At 35.4% G+C, this 17,816-nt stretch overlaps 2 protein-coding genes across 2 annotated transcripts in view; both read left to right on the plus strand.

The window, feature by feature from the left end:
* Window positions 1-146: 146 nt before the first annotated feature.
* Window positions 147-3,064, plus strand: Gr33a (Gustatory receptor 33a). Its single transcript, XM_017156460.2, has 5 exons — window positions 147-218; window positions 281-717; window positions 1,766-2,167; window positions 2,454-2,919; window positions 2,978-3,064. The coding sequence occupies exons 1-5, from the start codon at window positions 189-191 to the stop codon at window positions 3,062-3,064; spliced, it is 1,422 nt and encodes a 473-aa protein (XP_017011949.1). The 5' UTR covers window positions 147-188.
* Window positions 3,065-7,521: 4,457 nt separating this feature from the next.
* Window positions 7,522-17,816, plus strand: part of LOC108067550 (probable G-protein coupled receptor CG31760) — a 30,273-nt gene continuing 19,978 nt past the window's right edge. The window contains exons 1-2 of the mRNA XM_044395127.2: window positions 7,522-7,597; window positions 10,325-10,549. The gene's annotated coding sequence lies outside the window, so the exon portion shown is untranslated. The remainder of the gene's footprint in view (window positions 7,598-10,324; window positions 10,550-17,816) is intronic.

A 17,816-nucleotide genomic window follows, 5' to 3' on the forward strand; every position in this document is an offset into this window, starting at 1 on the left:
AGATATTTATCTTAACCGTATGCACATTATCCGCTACTGCCACTGCGTATAAGCGCTTTCATTATGTGAGTACATAAGGTAAATGTTAACCCTTTAGGTTAGAAAACCGACCAGCCTGCGGGCATTACAAACAGAGAACTGAAAGGGAAAAGTTACCAAGTTACGGAGTAGAAAACAGAGGCAACAAAATGATTCAAATTATGAACTGGTTTTCAATGGTAAAAATAAATATAATATGGGTACTTCTTAAAGTTCTAATCCACCTATTTCTATTCCGTAGGTTATAGGCCTTATACCATTGAATCGCCAGCAGTCGGAAACCAATTTCATTGTCGACTACGCCATGATGTTTATTATGCCTGTCTTTTATGTGATTTGCTACCTTTTGATTAACTTGAGTCATGTTTTCGGGCTCTGCTTTCTGGACGCGTGCAACAGTGTTTGCAAATTGAGCAACCACCTCTTTATGCATTTAGGAGCCTTCTTATACCTAACAATCACCCTGATGAGTCTCTATCGTCGCAAAGAGTTCTTTCTGCAGTTCGACGAGCGATTAAATGCCATCGATGCGGTCATACAGAAGTGTCAGCGAGTGGCGGAAATGGATAAGGTGAAGGTCACCGCGGTGAAACACAGTGTGGCCTACCACTTTACCTGGCTTTTTTTGTTCTGCGTTTTCACTTTTGCCTTGTACTATGACGTCAGAGGGCTTTATCTGTAAGTAATTGTTATTAAAAAACATTGTGCTTTTTTTGAAAAATTGGAATTATTTCGAGTGCTTTAAAATCTTTGGTGCTATAATTTACGATATTTTCATTTAAACCTACGGTAACACTGAAAACTCTTATTAAAAAAATGTCATTTATATTAATGTAATTTAATTCCGAACCTTTCTTATTATTTATGGAACCCTAGTCAAATCATTATAAAATGTACATTATTTATAAGTCTTTTATTACTTATGGCAAAATCATTACAAACTTTACATTATTTTTAAATATTTTTATACCCGTTACTCGTAGAGTAAAAGGGTATATTAGATTCGTGCAAAAGTATGTAACAGGTAGAAGGAAGCGTTTCCGACCCTATAAACTATATATATTCTTGATCGGGATCACTAGCCGAGTCGATCTAGCCATGTCCGTCTGTCCGTCTGTCTGTCCGTCTGTCTGTCTGTCTGTCTGTCTGTCTGTCTGTCTGTCTGTCTGTCTGTCTGTCTGTCTGTCTGTCTGTATGAACGCTGAGATCTCGGAAACTATAAAAGCTAGAAGATTGACATTTTGCATGCAGATTCTAGGAGTTCCTACGCAGCGCAAGTTTGTTTCAAAATGGTGCCACGCCCCCTTTAACGCCCACAATCGCTTATATACGATTTTAAAAATTTCAATATTTTGGGAAAGTAAAAATGCAGTTTTATTGTGTTTATCAATACCTATCGAAATGTAGAAGAAATTTTTTAAATCGGACCATTCGTTAAAAAGTTACGGCGGATCAAAGTTTTTCTCCATCTCTTTCGCACTCCCTTTAGCTGAGTAACGGGTATCTGATAGTCGGGGCACCCGACTATAGCGTTCTCTCTTGTTTGATTATCATATCATAACAAAATTGACCCTTTTTTTTGTATTTTTGATTATTTATGGAACACTAGTCCAATCATTTAAAAATTTACCTTATGTATAAGAATTTAGCTTTAGCTTTTGCCAAATAAATTTTGCAGCTCACTAACCGCAGGCAAATTTTCCGCTTCTTTAATTTCGCGATCCAGGACCTTTGGCAACTTCGCCTTCATACCGTTCATGGTGTCCAGTTTCCCGTACTTGGCCGGCAGCATCATCCAGGGCGAGTTCATCTATCATGTGTCGGTCATTTCGCAGCGCTTCGAGCAGATTAACACGCTGTTCGAGAAGATTAACCAGGAGGCGCGCCACCGCCACGCCCCCGTCACCGTGTTCGATATCGAGAGCGAGGGCAAAAAGGAGCGGAAGACCGTAACGCCGATTACGGCCATGGACGGCAGGACGACATTTGGCAATGAGCACAAGTTGGCTGGCGAAATGAAACGTCAAGTGGGCCAACAAAAGAACGATGAGGACGAAATGGACACCAGCAATGATGAGGATGAGGACGATTTTGATTATGACAATGCCACCATTGCCGAAAATACAGGGTAAAGAAAACGATTTAGCGGCTAAGGTTTCATGCAACGAAAAAAGGTTTGATTGATGGTTACAGTCGTTTTTTGGTTGCCTTGTTTGTCGTGTTTTGATTTATGTAGAGAAGGACATTTGAATCAAGCAATGTGACAATTATTTATTTATTTATCAAACGGTTGTTCTATAAATACGCATTTAATTACTTTAAACTAAGGATACTAGTACCTAAAAGGCAACTTCATTTAATATAATTTCTGGTTATGTTTTTAAAAGTTCCATTAAATTTTTCTTTTAATTTAGAACCACTTCAGAGGCCAATCTACCAGATCTCTTTAAGCTACACGACAAAATCCTGTCGCTCAGTGTGATTACAAATGGCGAGTTTGGACCACAGTGCGTACCCTATATGGCGGCCTGTTTTGTGGTGAGCATTTTCGGGATTTTCCTGGAGACCAAGGTCAACTTTATTGTTAGCGGAAAGAGCCGCTTGCTGGATTATATGACCTATTTGTATGTGATTTGGAGCTTCACCACCATGGTAGTTGCATACATCGTACTTCGACTCTGTTGCAATGCCAATAATCACTCCAAACAGTCGGCGATGATAGTCCATGAGATCATGCAGAAGAAACCGGCCTTTATGCTGAGCAACGATCTCTTCTACAACAAAATGAAATCGTTTACACTGCAATTTCTTCACTGGGAGGGCTTCTTCCAGTTTAATGGCATCGGACTGTTTGCCCTGGACTACACATTTATTTTCTCGGTGAGCTTTTGGTACATATAAACTTAAATTCAGAGCATTCAATAATTTAATTTTCCAGACTGTGAGTGCAGCCACATCCTATTTGATTGTCTTGCTGCAATTTGACATGACTGCTATTTTGCGCAACGAGGGGCTGATGTCATAAAAGGTTCGGCCAAACTCAATTAAACAGTTTTTTTAATCGTAACTTTTTATCACAACTTTTTATTGGAAAAAAATTTGTGCCTAGAAAGCCAGCCGAAAAACACTCTTTTAATAAAGGAATAACTAAAAGGGTATTGATATAAACCAAATGAAAATATGTTTTTACAGATGTTTTATGCAGTGCTGCCATTTTGTCCTTTTTCCGGACAGATCTGTCCTTTTTTTAACGGCTTTATCCGGAAAAAATTTCAAACATCCCCTATCCGGAAATCTGTCCTTTTTTCAAAAATAAGGTTTTGAGTGTTATTTTTGCTAGTAGAAAGTGTATAAACCTGTTTTTCTGCCTTTCTAACCATCATTTTTATAGTTCTGCTCTTAAAAAATATTTTTTTTTACAAATTATTAAAGAGACGTAAAGCAGTCGATGGATTTTCTTTATGGTACGATTTTTTCTGTAGCAAAAAAAAGAGGAAAACACTTTAAAAATTTCTCAATTTTTACTCTCTGCTTTTTTGTCAGAAAAAAATTTCAACGACTCTTATTCGGGTTTGACGCAGATTAAAATTTTTTGTATTACCGATATAGTTACTTGAAATGCTTTTATTATTTTAATAATTTTAGATTATTACGTATACGCACAAAAATTTACCATGGTAAAATAATCAAACAAAGAAGGTTGTGAGTCGGGAGCAGTAGATCATTACATAATTGAATTTTATTTAAAATCCATTTATACTAAGTAAATATATAACCCATTGGTAAAAACAGAAAAATGGAGGCGCATTTACTTTTGTCCTTTTTTTTGTCCTTTTTTTTAATTTTTTTGTCCTTTTTTTCCCTGTTTTTTGTGGCTTATCTGTCCTATAAGCGATGGCAGCACTGGTTTTATGTAAACTTATTATAATTGTTACTTACTTACACAATTTTTCAATTTAATTATCAAAAAAATAAAACAAAAATAAATTAAATAAATTGTGCTTTGAAAAATTTAAATACTTGTTTTCTTGTGTCAATAATATTTTTAAATTATCAAGAATACCCAAAGACATCGCTAACATTTTTCAAAAATAAATCTATCTCCAATGTAATTATACGGACACCTCACAAATTTTCAGCCCATTTCCGACGTTTATCCGCCAAATGGTACCTCATAAATCACTCATCCGAGGACTGCTTCTGAGAGTAACCAAAACGAAATGCTGAAAAAATCCACAGGGGGAACGATGGCTTCTGTTGAGCCCCGCGATAATCGCATCAGCCAACACTCTGGGCTCTGGGCTCGTCATGAAGGATGCGAAGAGAGGAGCGCAGGTCGGCACTAGAGGTTACTAACGCAATTTCTATCAAATGTCAATTGAAAACCCGATTTGCCAGTCATCAGTCAGGGCCTCTTTTCCGCACTCCGTCCACAGTTTGCGGCCATCGAACGGAAGCCAGAAGCTGGGGAAAGAGGGATATCGGGGACGAGGAAGGATGCTCGGCGGGTGAAAAAAGAACATGAAGCAATTTCCGCTTTCAATCACGTTTAGTGCAGCGGAAATGTGTGCAGAAATATGTTTCTTCTCCCCTTTTTGTATGCAAATTTTTCAACCGGAATGAGGTTAGATTGTAAATTGCATTTCACGAAAAAGAGGGAAAATCGGTAGCCGTATGGTGTCAGAAAAGCTTAATTAATTGCACATCATATGCAAAGAGTATACAATTTAATTGATTTTTTTGTCACACTTTCCCTCTCTTTTTGTTACACATTTTTCGAGCCAGACATATAGCGCATCTCACATTACACACTTAATCAATGCACTGAAACTATTCGGTGCGCACTTTATTTTATACTTAAAAATATTGAAAACTTATAAAATTAGTCGCAAAATGCAAATAAAATTACAAATATTTATCAAAAAATCGTAAGTGAAGTTATTAAACTTAAAACATATAATTTGGAAGCTAAGTAATGAACATTACTATTCCACTAAAATCGTCAGGAGCAATATTTTTATTTTATCACCACTAAGGAAAAGCAAAAGGGTTAACCGATAATTATACATGATATTTTAATCTGTGATAGATATTTTCTAAATATACTAAATGCATATTCTCTAAGTGCTTGGTTTCAATGACTACTGGAACACATCCTGAACACGTAAATCAATATGTGGCTCGATTGGCTCGTTTGTACACGAACCCTCCATGAAGGAGAAATAAATAAAGAGCCACAGGGACCTGGGGAGACAGGGGATGAAATGTGGTTGTCCTGGTCAGTGAAATGACAGGAACAGGAGCAACAGGCAACACACATATTACCTGCAAATTACGTCAACTGTTGCTGGGAGCAGGGATAGATCCACAGACAGGGGGCGGTCATGAGGGTTAGGATAAAACAGTTCGGATCCAAAATAGGTTAAAGTCGAAATGGTCATCTTTTCAACGGAATAAACGAGGACGTAATGAAAGTACACTTTAAAAAGGTCAAGCTAATTTATTTTTATACCCTTGCAGAGGGTATTATGATTTCAGTCAGAAGTTTGCAACGCAGTGAAGGAGACGTTTCCGACCCCATAAAGTATATATATTCTTGATCAGCATCACTAGACGAGTCGATCTAGCCATGTCCGTCTGTCCGTCCGTCTGTCCGTCTGTCCGTCCGTTTCTACGCAAACTAGTCTCTCAGTTTTCAAGCTATCGGGATACAACTTTCCCAAAAGTCTTCTTTCTATTGCAGGTAGTATATAAGTCGGAACGAGCCGGATCGGACAACTATATCATATAGCTCTCATAGGAACAATCGGGAAAAAATATTTAAAAAAATTATATTTTGGGTGTTTTTGAAACTATAACATTCTACTTTTGGAAATGTCATTTTTTATCTAATTCTGAATTTCGAATAAAATTTTTTTTTAAATCGGACGACTATATCATATAGCTGCCATAGGAACGATCGGAAAATTAATGGGAATATAATAGGAAATAAATTATTGCTTCGTTGATTTTTATTGTATTCTCTTCTACTCTAGGATATAACTCTTTTTAAATATTTTCGAATTTCGATTTTAATTTTATCAAAATCGAACTACTATATCATATAGCTGCCATTGAAAAGAACGCAAAATTAATGAGAAATAATAGGAAAATTAACATTTTTGCGATTTGTAAATTAAAAGGAATTATCTGCAAGGGTATATAAGCTTCGGCTGGCCGAAGCTAGCTTCCTTTCTTGTTCTACACAATTTAGGATCAAAATAAAATCAAATAAAATACAGATTATTTCTAGTCACCGCAAAAATGTAATTGAATTATAATAAAATATAATTCAATAATTAAACACATTTTTTAACTGGGCTTACATTTGTAACTTCTGCTGCTGTTAACTTCTTAAATTAAAAGACTTAAAAAAAATTAAAATATTCTTTGATTTTAATTTAAGATTTTTTTTCAGTGAAGCTCACCATGAGCCACGTGACCCCCTGCAAGGCAATGTGAAATGTCAGAGCACTTTTAAGACTTCATTTAGACAGTATCCTGAAACGCTTAATGCAGTGGCTGTGCATGGAAAATACGGGGGCAGAAAAAAAAGGAAACACAAGTGGACAAATGCCAACAGGTTGTTGCTGTTGTTTGAGTAATTGAGGCTAAAAATGTAATGGTTTTTCGAGGGAAAGAGTTCAATGAGTCCAACATAAAAGCGAGTTGAATGAATGCGTAACTTATTTATGGCTCATTTGTTGCTTACACATTTTCTTGGTTTAATTCATAAGTGGATTACATTGAATGGGAAATTCAAATGCAGAAAAATGATGGGTAAGCTATTTTTAGCATTTAACCAGAAAAATATGACTTCTTTTGCTTGAGGAATATGTATTAATTATGTAGTCGGACGTTGAGAAATTAGATTTATCCAATCTTATGATATAATATAATAATGACAGAGCTGTCTAATATTTGTATAAGTGAACCGAAATTTGTTCTCTTCCTAGATCCTAGATCCGCCACTGACTTAAAGCCATAACAAAGTTTACAAATTTAAACTTATAAACTTTTTTTAAAGTAATTTAATGTATTAATCATTTAAAGAAGTATGTAATATTTAAAACTAAGGATGTAAATTGATGTATGCAAATTTGTGTTATTAGGGTGACAACACTGACACATCCAAAAGCTTTCACACTACAGGTGTCACGCCAGAGAGAGCGAGATGGCGACTAAAAGAGAGCAAAAGAGAGCGAGCCGAGCGACAAGTGTGGTGAATTTCGGAACATCCTTGAGAACGCAGTCACCCTTGGCCAAGCAAAGCCAAATTGTGCGAGGCTAGGACTTCTGGGCGAAATCAAATCAAACTGATAACATACGATGGAAAGAGAGGGGGAAAGAGACAGGGACAGCAGACTCACGAGAGAGCGGAAAAGCACGAGCCCGAGTTGAACTTTTCCTTCAGCAGGAGCCACGGATAACGGGACAGTTCGTGGCGGAGTTTCAAGTGTGTCGGTTGTGCCATAGCGGAATAACGGTACATTCATTCTTCAAAGAGAGGAGCCTGTGTGTGCGATTGTGAGTGTGTGGGTGTCTTATCCTCAGTGGCCCGTGTTGTTGTAAAGAAAACGAAAGTTTTATGCGGTTAACTTTAAAAACTAATCTTTAAATAACTTTAAAAGAAAACGTACAAAAATAATTCATTATATTTAACACTACAATTAATTCAAAAAGGCTTTGTAAAAACACGTATCACTGCTAAGTTATGAGTTACCCATGTTAGAAAATTAATTTCCACTCCAAAGTAATTGAAATTAAAAACAATCTAATCAAAAGGAAAAAAATATGTTTTGATGCGAAGTCTGTTGAATAATCAAGCAGAGCAGAATGCGCAGTTTGGCGCCGCGTGGGCGTCTGCCCAAAAATACAAGAAGTAAAACGGAGAACAAGGCAGAAAAAAATAAGAAATACATAAATCCTACCTAGGCGAAAACGGCGTGTCTGCCTCTGACTTTTATTTACAGGTTGTTTTTGGAGCTCTTCAGCAAACGCGAAAAATTAGCAAGCCTTGCATTAAAGTCTGAAATCGTATGTAGGCGAAAATAAAACAAAGCATTTTATTTAATTTTATAATTGTGTTTTACGAAAACGGAGTAACTTCTGAAATTTTTCAAGGAAAATTAAGGAAATAAGGTATTCTTACAATTACAACAACAAATTTTAAATTGTTTACAGTTTTACAATATTTTTTACAAAGGTTCAGTTTTTATTTTTTTTTGTGAAAAATACTGTTTATTCTTTTTCCGAAAACTATGTTTTTTTTAAATATATTATTACAGTGACTAATTACATAACTTGGGTAATATTTGTATTAATGTTTGAAAAAATAAGAAATAATATAAGAGATGTAAGAGTTCGCTCTATATACAAATCTCTAGAAAGTTTTAAAGTTCTTAAAAACAGGAAACATCAACTTATTTTTTTTTTTAAAATAAGTTTTTTGTTAAGAACAACTTTTTGGTTACGTTGAATACTGATCCTAATCTTAGAATCCTAATTGTTTTCCAGCCCATATCAGTCATGGGCTGGAAATTTAATTTTCATTTAAATTATTAGAAATTATAGTCAACTACAAATTTAACATGCGCACAAGAAAGCGGACCTTAGTAGATTTCCCTTTAAAAGGCAACTAATTGAATATTTTATTTTCAGAGTCATTTTCATTTTTTGTTGTTTACTTTTAATTAGTTAGGTTTAGTTTTGCCTTCACCGCTTCAGAAGTCCTTGCAACATTTCCTTTTTCCAACTACAGCATTTTAAGAGCATTCAGCCTTCTGCATGCCTAAGAAAAGACAACTTTCTACTGTGTTCTCCAGCATTTCTCCGTCTTCTTCTTCTCGTCTCGCTTTCACTTGGTCATGAAAATCAAAGTCCCCCGTGTGCCTTGTCAATGTATTGGCCACATCTGTGTGAATTGCCACTGTGTGGGTGCCTACTCACACACACATATTATAGGGGTGTTTGTTGTGGGGGCGTGAAAAGTTTGTCTTCCTGTTTGAGTTGCGTATTTGGGCGCCATTTCAGCATTCCTCTTTTTATTTACTACAAATTGCTTTGCATTTTTGTTCCATTTCTTCTTCTCCATTTTATTTTGTATTTTTTTTTGTATTATTGCGTTTAATGCGCCGTTGGCAATTTGTTGGATATAAAAATTACACAACACCCCCCCATCACCGGAGCAATGAAATATTGTAATTAACTTTGCTGCCAACGGGCAAACCAATGGAAATTTCCGACCCTAATGAGGCGGCAACAGGTTCCTCGGCAGCTTCAATTAAGTTTTTAATAAGCGACAGTTCACGGCTAATAAATATTCATAAATCTATATCAACTCAGCTGTTGGCAATTTCAAAAGTACTAACTACGAAATAAAATCCTCTCGCGCTTTGCCGCTGGCAAATTTTGAGTGTATTTAAAAGTTTTTTTTTCGCTCCTTTAGAAAGTTTTTTGTACCAACTTTTCTCCGTTGTCCTTGTCGGCTGCACGAAACTTTTAGTTCCATTCATTATTAACGATAATGTGTGCTCGGCTCCGCAGATGCTTAGTTAGAAAATGCCACTGGCATAAAGAAGGCAATTAATTGCAAACTACCAAGTTAAGTGCAGGAATGTAATATTTCACACAGGAATTTTGGGCAATTGGTCACTTCTAAATATGAATACGTGAATGGAATAGCTTGATCAAGATTCCTGAGAAGGAAAATAGTATAACTTGTCATCCGAACATAGAAAACCGGAAGTTTAAATATATTAAGAGTCTAAGGGCCGTTTTCTCATGCGTATGTATAATTTAAAGTAGGTATAAAACTTAAAAACTTTTAGAAATTGAGGGCTTAAAATCCACTTTCAATTTAACATGCAGACGAGAAAACGGCACTAAATTAGTTAAATATTTTACAGAGAATTTTTATTTTTAAGCTTGGAAAATTTCAAAAATAACATCTTACCCTCAATTTTTCTTATGCAAACCTGAATTAAGTCTTGGAAGTTTGAAACTTTAATTCCACAAACAATAAAATCAACAAATATTTTTTACACTTCCATGAGTATTAAGCCAATAATAAACTGAGAACAAATTACGCATAAACTGAACGAGCAAACAAGGCATAAATTGAAATAAAGCCAATTCCGACAACAACGAGCCAAGTCTACGCCCACACACATTTGAAAAGGCTGACAATGGCAAAAGCCGTTTCTAAAATTTATTTAAATATTTCTATACACATTGAAGTAAACAGCTCCGCACCAAATTGAATAAAGCCAGACAATAAAAGAAACGTTAAAGTGGAAGGAGATGATGAAGTGAAAATATAAAAAATCCCTGATAACTAATACAAACAAAAGAAAGAAATACAAACGATACGATAAAATAAAAAGGAAAGAAGGAGGAAAGCATCCAAGTCTTTGACTTTGAAGAAGGCAATTAAAAGTCAGAGTCATGAATTGAGCTTCGAGTAAAGGAGGTAAGCTATTGGAATTAAGAAAAGTGAAGAGTTTATATCCGAGTTTTATACCAGCCATAAAACAAAGGTTTTTTATATTTAAAAAAAAATGTAGTTAGTTTATTATTACTAATTTAAATCAATATAATGCGCCTCAAATATTCGGTCCATGTATGTTTACATTAAAAAATTAATTTATACTCATTCAAGGTTTTTGAGCGCCCACAACCTTTTCACATATTCAGAAAACATACACAACTAACCCAATTTTCATAATACATTCAACAACATCCCAGCCAGCATCCCCGAAGTGCGGCATAGATATTCCATTTCATCAAATGTATTAGCAAAATAAGAGCCACAGCAACCCCTCAGGAGATTTAAATTTAGCCCAGGCCTCCGTGTACCTAAGTATATATGTATATACATTTTATATGGAGTGTATGCCAAATTATTGTACATAATTGAATCAGTTAAATTATTTACTTGATGAGTTTTTGGGGTTGCAGAAGGAGGGACCTTTTAATCGCTGCTTGGCTGCTTAAAGTCCGCAAAGTGTAATAAAATTAAATGGCTTTAAGGCTTAGACTCGGCTGGCGACTGAAAAGTATGCTACAAATTCTCGACATAAATATGGATGTATCTCAGCGGACTTGTGTGTGTCTATATGCGTTTGCCTGTTCGTTCACCTTCTTTTCTCACTTGAGACCAAAAATAAAAAATGATTAAACGACGACCCGTGTCTACTAGGTAAATATTCAGGGCTCTGACCCTGGAGAAGCCATTGAACCAGCAGTCTCAATTTCCAGTACAACTTTGCATACTTACGATCTGCATAATCACTTCTACCATGCATACAAAGTGATTTCAAGTTTAATGCCTCCTGCATTGTTAGCCACAACCAGAAGTGTGAAAGAAGATTAAATAATTCAAATTTAATTGCAAAATCTAATAAACTCATTTTGGTAAAACTATAATTTACCAATGGAAAACATAACATAATTGCATTAAATCTGTTTTGCCTGACAGCAAATATGAACAAATAAGTAGATAAAATCAATAGACAAAGTTTGGTCCAAAGTACTCTGTAACAAAATGTGGAAAGTGGCTGCTTTAATTGGCAAATGATTATTTTAATGAAAGTTAGCAATTTGATTATAAGTATAAATTGGCTGGAAATCTAGGAGCCAACGGACAAGCGTTGTTTAATTGTGGTTGTTTAATAATAGTATTAACTAAAATCTAATTATCCAATTTAAACTAACATGGATAGCTGGCATTATTTAAATTTTTTATCATTTTATTTTCTTACTTGGTTTAATTTCCCACTAAATGAATTTGCATATTCAAAGTCATGATGAAAAATTAAATATCTTCCAAAGTCACTGTGGCTCGTTTATTGCTGCCAAGACAATCGCAGCCCTTTCATTTGTTATAATTAAACAAAGCCTTGTTTGCCTGGATTAAGTATATTGCTGCCTGCATTCGCTTTTCCACATCAATCATGGCACTCGAAGTCTGACGATAATGCCCTACCAGCAACTGGAAAAAAAGAAAAAAAATATGTATGTATATATGGGGAGTCAGGGAAATAATAGACCTGACATAAGCCTCATATGTATGCGCACTTCTGGGCGTGAGTGTGTGAGCATTTGAGCTGCTAGTCTGCTTATGTTCTTAAAGCTTATTAGCTGCTTATTCATTTCCCGGCTGAGTTTTCTCCGATGGTAAGTATACTCATGAGTACAAAAAAACAACGAAATATATGAAGAAGCCACGTGGTTTCGCCAGACAGTGACAATAAATATTAATGACCAACGGAATTAATAGATATTTAAACAAATGTAACTCTCTGATGGTGCCATGAAATTGGTATTAAATCGTCAAAACCAGAAGCCCTCAACAGGAACCCTCTAATTCCATTCAGAAGGACTTGTATTAGCTTGCTTTATTATGTGTTGATTGTTTTCGCCTAACACAAAGAGTCATTACAATATTATTGACCTGCCACGGCCCACAATAAAAATAAAACAATAATGTTAATGGTTAAGTTATTTTTCAATTAACTGTTTACATATTCATTGTGACACAATCGCCAATAATATGGAAACGTGCTAAAAGTTATTATAAATACCATTGGCGAGAAGCGATAATATTAAATAAATTTATTTAATTACCTGAAAATGAAAATTATGAAAAAGTTTAAATTAATTCAGCAATTAGCTATAGAAGGTATTCCAAAAAAACAATCTTAAACAAGCTGAAAAACGGGAAAAAAGCCACTGCTAATGAATAATCCGCACTGCCCTCAATCCGAACTTTTCTCATTACTCAAATCTATATGTACTATATAAATCTGCATAAAATTCCCTACACAGGGAAAAGAACTAAATACCGACAAAGTGAACAAAAATGGTTTGTCTAAAGGCAAGGGAAAGGGAAAGAGGCGTGGCATCCAGGAGGGCGTGCATTTTTGTAAACTGTTTGGGCAGATTCATTTGCATCTCCCAGTGGGCGTCCATGGGCGTGGCCCCAAAAGTCAAACGCCAAAGAGTTGCCTTCAAACAGAAACAAATTTGCGCTTCCATTTTAATTTTGCTCGCTTTCAACCCAGTGACGCTGGTAAATCCTTTAAAAGTGCCAAGAAACTGTTGCAAACAAGCCGAGCTTCTGTCTCTAAGGCAGCTTCTGCACTTAATGGTCGCAAAAGTGCGAAAAAGTGGGGAAAGTGAAGACCAAGGTTGTGTGGGTCGAGACCTGAATCAGGAAATGGGCGTATTAGGTATACCTTTTTTTGGATGATGAATTTTAAAATGAATAATATTTTCCTTCGATGATATAAGGTATTAAAGGAGATGGGTGTCTAACCAGTCGTATACGTAATTTTTTTTGATCCCCTTTATATTAAATTAACAAAACTATATTTTAATATTTTTTTAGGATTCTTTGGTACTTAAAATATAATTATACCCCTATAAAAATAAATTGAACACAAAAAAAAATTGATTTATCACCACTATTATTTTCAAAAACTTTTCGTAACCACAAGACCATAAAATACATAGAAAGAACGGCGACTGCACTTGAGTGATGGCCCTGCAGCATTTGAAGTGCCATCAAGTTGAGTCATAATGTTTTATAACCACATGCTCGCAAAGCAGCAAAAGCACAATTAACCACAATTTTGTTGCCTGTAATTTTATAGCACTTGTTCGACATTTAATTACGCTAATTTATATGCAAACTGCAATTGACACAGCGACAGGGACGATGGCGACACTAAAGCTGTCGTCTAACGAGGTCCCTTTCATCCTTTTGTATCTCAATCTGCATATGTGTCGCCCTTTGGTGGCTCATTTTTACATATCTAGACTTTTGCAATTTGTTTATTTAATCTTTCGAATTTTGTTTTACAAGAGAATTGCAAATTTTCTAGGTTTAGGTTTCAGATATTTTTTCTGAATTTATTCTTTGCCAAACCCCATTGGGGAATGAGCAGATTTTAAGTGGTCAGTAATAAACGTAAGCTCTTGAACAATAAACATTCAGTTCATGAAAATTTTTTATGACTTTTGTATAACTTGCATATTCAAACTACTTATTAGGTATTTAATATTTACAAAATTTATCAAATAACTCATAATTTAATCTAGATAGTTAATAAAAGGAAATAAATTCTTTCTGCATATAAAAATGTAGGTGAATTTATCTAGGAAGTATAATAGATGTTTGCACTCCTCTTCTTTGAAGCTCGAGAGTGGAATTAAAATAGTTTTCGTGTGTGCCGTAAAACGAGAATATTTTAGAAACATTTTTTAGTATTTTTACATCGGCTTACCCAGCTTTGGTGGCTCCTGCTCCTTTTGCCCTCGAAAAGTGTACTATATACAATATTTATGCCGTAAGGGCAATGCAATGTCAAAACCTCCTTTCCGCCCAGCGCCTCCAGCTTCCTGGGCTAAAGACATCAAACGCAGCTGCTGCTCCTGAATTCTCCGCTATTTCAGCTGCCCTCACTAAGTCTTTTTTAGTACGGCACCGACTTCCACTTTTTTCGCATTCCTTCCGCCAGTTTCAAGTTGTGTTCTTCAGCGCATTTTTCCACATGACATGCGTTTAAAAGGGCCGAGCTGGGGAAAAAAAGAGGAAAAACAATAAAGACCGAGTAAAACGAGCAGAGACAAAATTTGTCAACATGTTTGTGAGTTTCTTTTTCATTTTTCCACTTTTCTTTGACACCACTGTTGCTGTTTCTTATATTAATATTGGTCATTTGACTTTTAGTCTTACTGTTGCTGTTGTCAATTTAGCTGGTTTTTTCGCATTTCTCTATTGCCGAAACTTGTTGGTAGTATTATTGGGTTTTTCCTTGTGTTCATGAGTTCATTCTAAGGACTTGTCTTTTTGTATTTATGAACCTTCAGTTCTGGATAGAATATCTGGAATTTCATTGAGAGGAAGTAGCTTAATAAACAATATTTTCAACTAGATTGAATAAAATTATATTTTGAATTGAGATTATTTTTAATAGAAAAGCTTTTAATATTTTTGTTTTCATCTTGGTTACCACAAATATTTGTGCCACAATTAAAGGCCTTTTGTATTTAACTAATTATGAACTTAAAATTTTTCAAATTTCTTGGACTGCATTTTTACTCAAGGTTACTATTCACCAGAATATATTTTATTATTTTTATTTGTAGAGATAACTTTAGTGCATCTGTTTCTTGGGTTGCCATTAGTGTCAGTGGCAATATGGCTGTTCCAGCTGTTACCACCGCTATCTCTCTTGATGTCATTGCAGTTTCAACGAAACTTTCTGTCGCCTTTCGACTTTGCTGACTTTGCTCCTTAAAGGCCAGAGGAAAAAACACTTGCACCTGTCCAAAGTTGCAGACATGAAAGTAAACTTTTATTTATGGAAATGGGTTAAATTACTTCCTCGTTGAGGGGAAAAAGCAAACAAACTTTGAGCTCTTTAGCTCCTCGGCCAGTGGCTTTATTTGGGGACCCATACCCATGGAGGCTGCCTTTCATCGCATAAACTATATCTATGCCTTCTGGGACCTTTTCATAAGCACGTTTTTATCTGCTTTACACATTTGTGCGTCTCTCGAAATGGGAACAGTTCGCTTGGGGGAGGGTCAAGCGGAGGTCCTTTAAGCCCCATTTAGGGTTCGCCCGCAAAAGCTTCTTTCATTCAGTCCACACCCAGTCCACCCAGCAATTGTGCGTTTTAGCCACATTCTGCTGATTTTGTCAGTTTTCTCTGTCATTGATTTTCGATCATAATAATTTCATGTGCTTTATGTGCCGGAAAGTGCCCGCTAAAAAGGACGACAACCATCTGCCAATCCATTGCAATGCATTTATCCTGCTCATATGCGATGATTTCAGCTCTGCAATGATTTCATTTTTATGATTTTTTGTTTGCCCTCTCCTTTCCGCTTCCCGTCTATTCCCAAGGCAATTCTTCAGCTTATTGTGTGTTTTCTTTTTATGACTTTATAATGTGGCTATTATATATCTTTCTACATATGGGTGGTGCTGATTTGGTAAATGGCATTTTTGTTAAGAACTTAAGTTGTCAGGGGCGAGAATTTTTTCGCAGAAAATCTAGCATACAATACAAGTTCAAATGAAATATAGAAAAATCATTCGACAGTTGTATTAGAAGTTTCAGATTTTTCTGAAAAGTATTTTGTGCAAAATGGTTAATTTCTTGTTTTATTTATTTAAAAAAGGAGATTTTAAATCGATTTTCTCAAAAAGTAAGTGTTAAGCTAATTCTGTATTTTTTATACAATTTATTAGATTGTCTAAATAAGCCAAATACATGTTTTATAAGCCCCTCAGGCGAAACGGGTACTGATAAACCTAATCTGCGAACCAATTTCCGCAACCCAATTTGTGGGCACACACAAAAGGGAAAGTTGATCCATGTCGAATCAAATGTTCAATCGAGTCCCGAGCATTATGCAAAACACATGACAGCTTAAGGAATCCCAGGGACAACAACTAAAACAGCCAACTGACAACTTCACTTATTCCAGTTGAGTTGTGACGTTCTGACCGCAGGCGGTTGGCCAGTGAAGGCAAGGCAAAGGAATAGAAAGGAAAGCCGTCCAGAGAAGCCAGTGAAAAGGCGTTGAAACGTTTCATTTACTTCAACGTCTGTCGACACTCGGACCGAAACGAAAATGGGCTGGTCCAAAAAAATAAACCGCAGGCAAATCAAAGGCAGAAGGAAACCTCATTAAATTAATGCAAGCCTCAGGAGTTTTTCTCCGTCCAAAAAAAACGCCCTGCTGTGAACTTGGCTAATTCATGGGAAAAGCGTGTTTAGCGGTTAGTGGAAAATTGTCCCAAAGATTTGAAATGTTTGATAAGCGAGGCCGAAATGATTGGCAGAACCCCTCAAGAACCAAAGTCAGCATAAGCCACAGGCTTAGTTTTAAGAGTACGGGGAGCATTGAAACATTTTGTTAGATTGTATACATATTATAGCTTGCAAAGTGGATACGAAGTTTCACTTCAGATGAAATGCCAATGAAAGGTATGATTTCTTTACATGCTTACAAAAATTAGTTAAAACGTTAAATAAATATTTATCAAATGAACATAAAAGAATGTTTGTCATTTTTACCATTATTAAAAGCTCAGGTCGCCATAAAAAAATATCTATTCAAGGATTCACCAAAATTATACATTTAATTATAATTTCATATTATTTAAAAAAACCCTTTAAAATCAATCTTTCAAAACCAATCCTTCCAAAAAGTCCATAAAACAGGCCAACTAAGAAAAAAGTTTAGGCATGAAATCAAAAAAGGTATGCATAAAATCAAAAATAAAAAATTTTGGAAACCACAACAAGCCGAAGTGCAAAAAAAAACTAATAATAAAACTTTTAAAACGAACATTGTCACCAAACTGCATGTGTGTTCACACTTCCCAACAAAGTTCGGCCAAAATTATAATTTTTAAAAAAGTTTAAATGGTTTGTTTTTGTTTGTATATGAATCAAAACTTTGATTCAAAAGTAATTTATTACCCTTTCTAAAAATCGTTTCAGAAATTTGACTTAAAACTAGGGTTTTGCTCACAAGTGTATTTTTATTCATAAATTTTTCTCATATGCCCGGCACAGATTTAGAGGGACTTTCCTTTTTTGTGTCCCTGTTCATGTTTATTTTAGCCTGCAAATAAAAAGGATAAAGAACAACTGGCAGCCATGTTCAACAGCATTTCCGCTTACAAGTCTCTTTTTTTCGGTTTGAGCTGACTT

Source organism: Drosophila takahashii, chromosome 2L (genome assembly GCF_030179915.1).
Source record: "Drosophila takahashii strain IR98-3 E-12201 chromosome 2L, DtakHiC1v2, whole genome shotgun sequence".
NCBI lineage: Eukaryota > Metazoa > Arthropoda > Insecta > Diptera > Drosophilidae > Drosophila > Drosophila takahashii.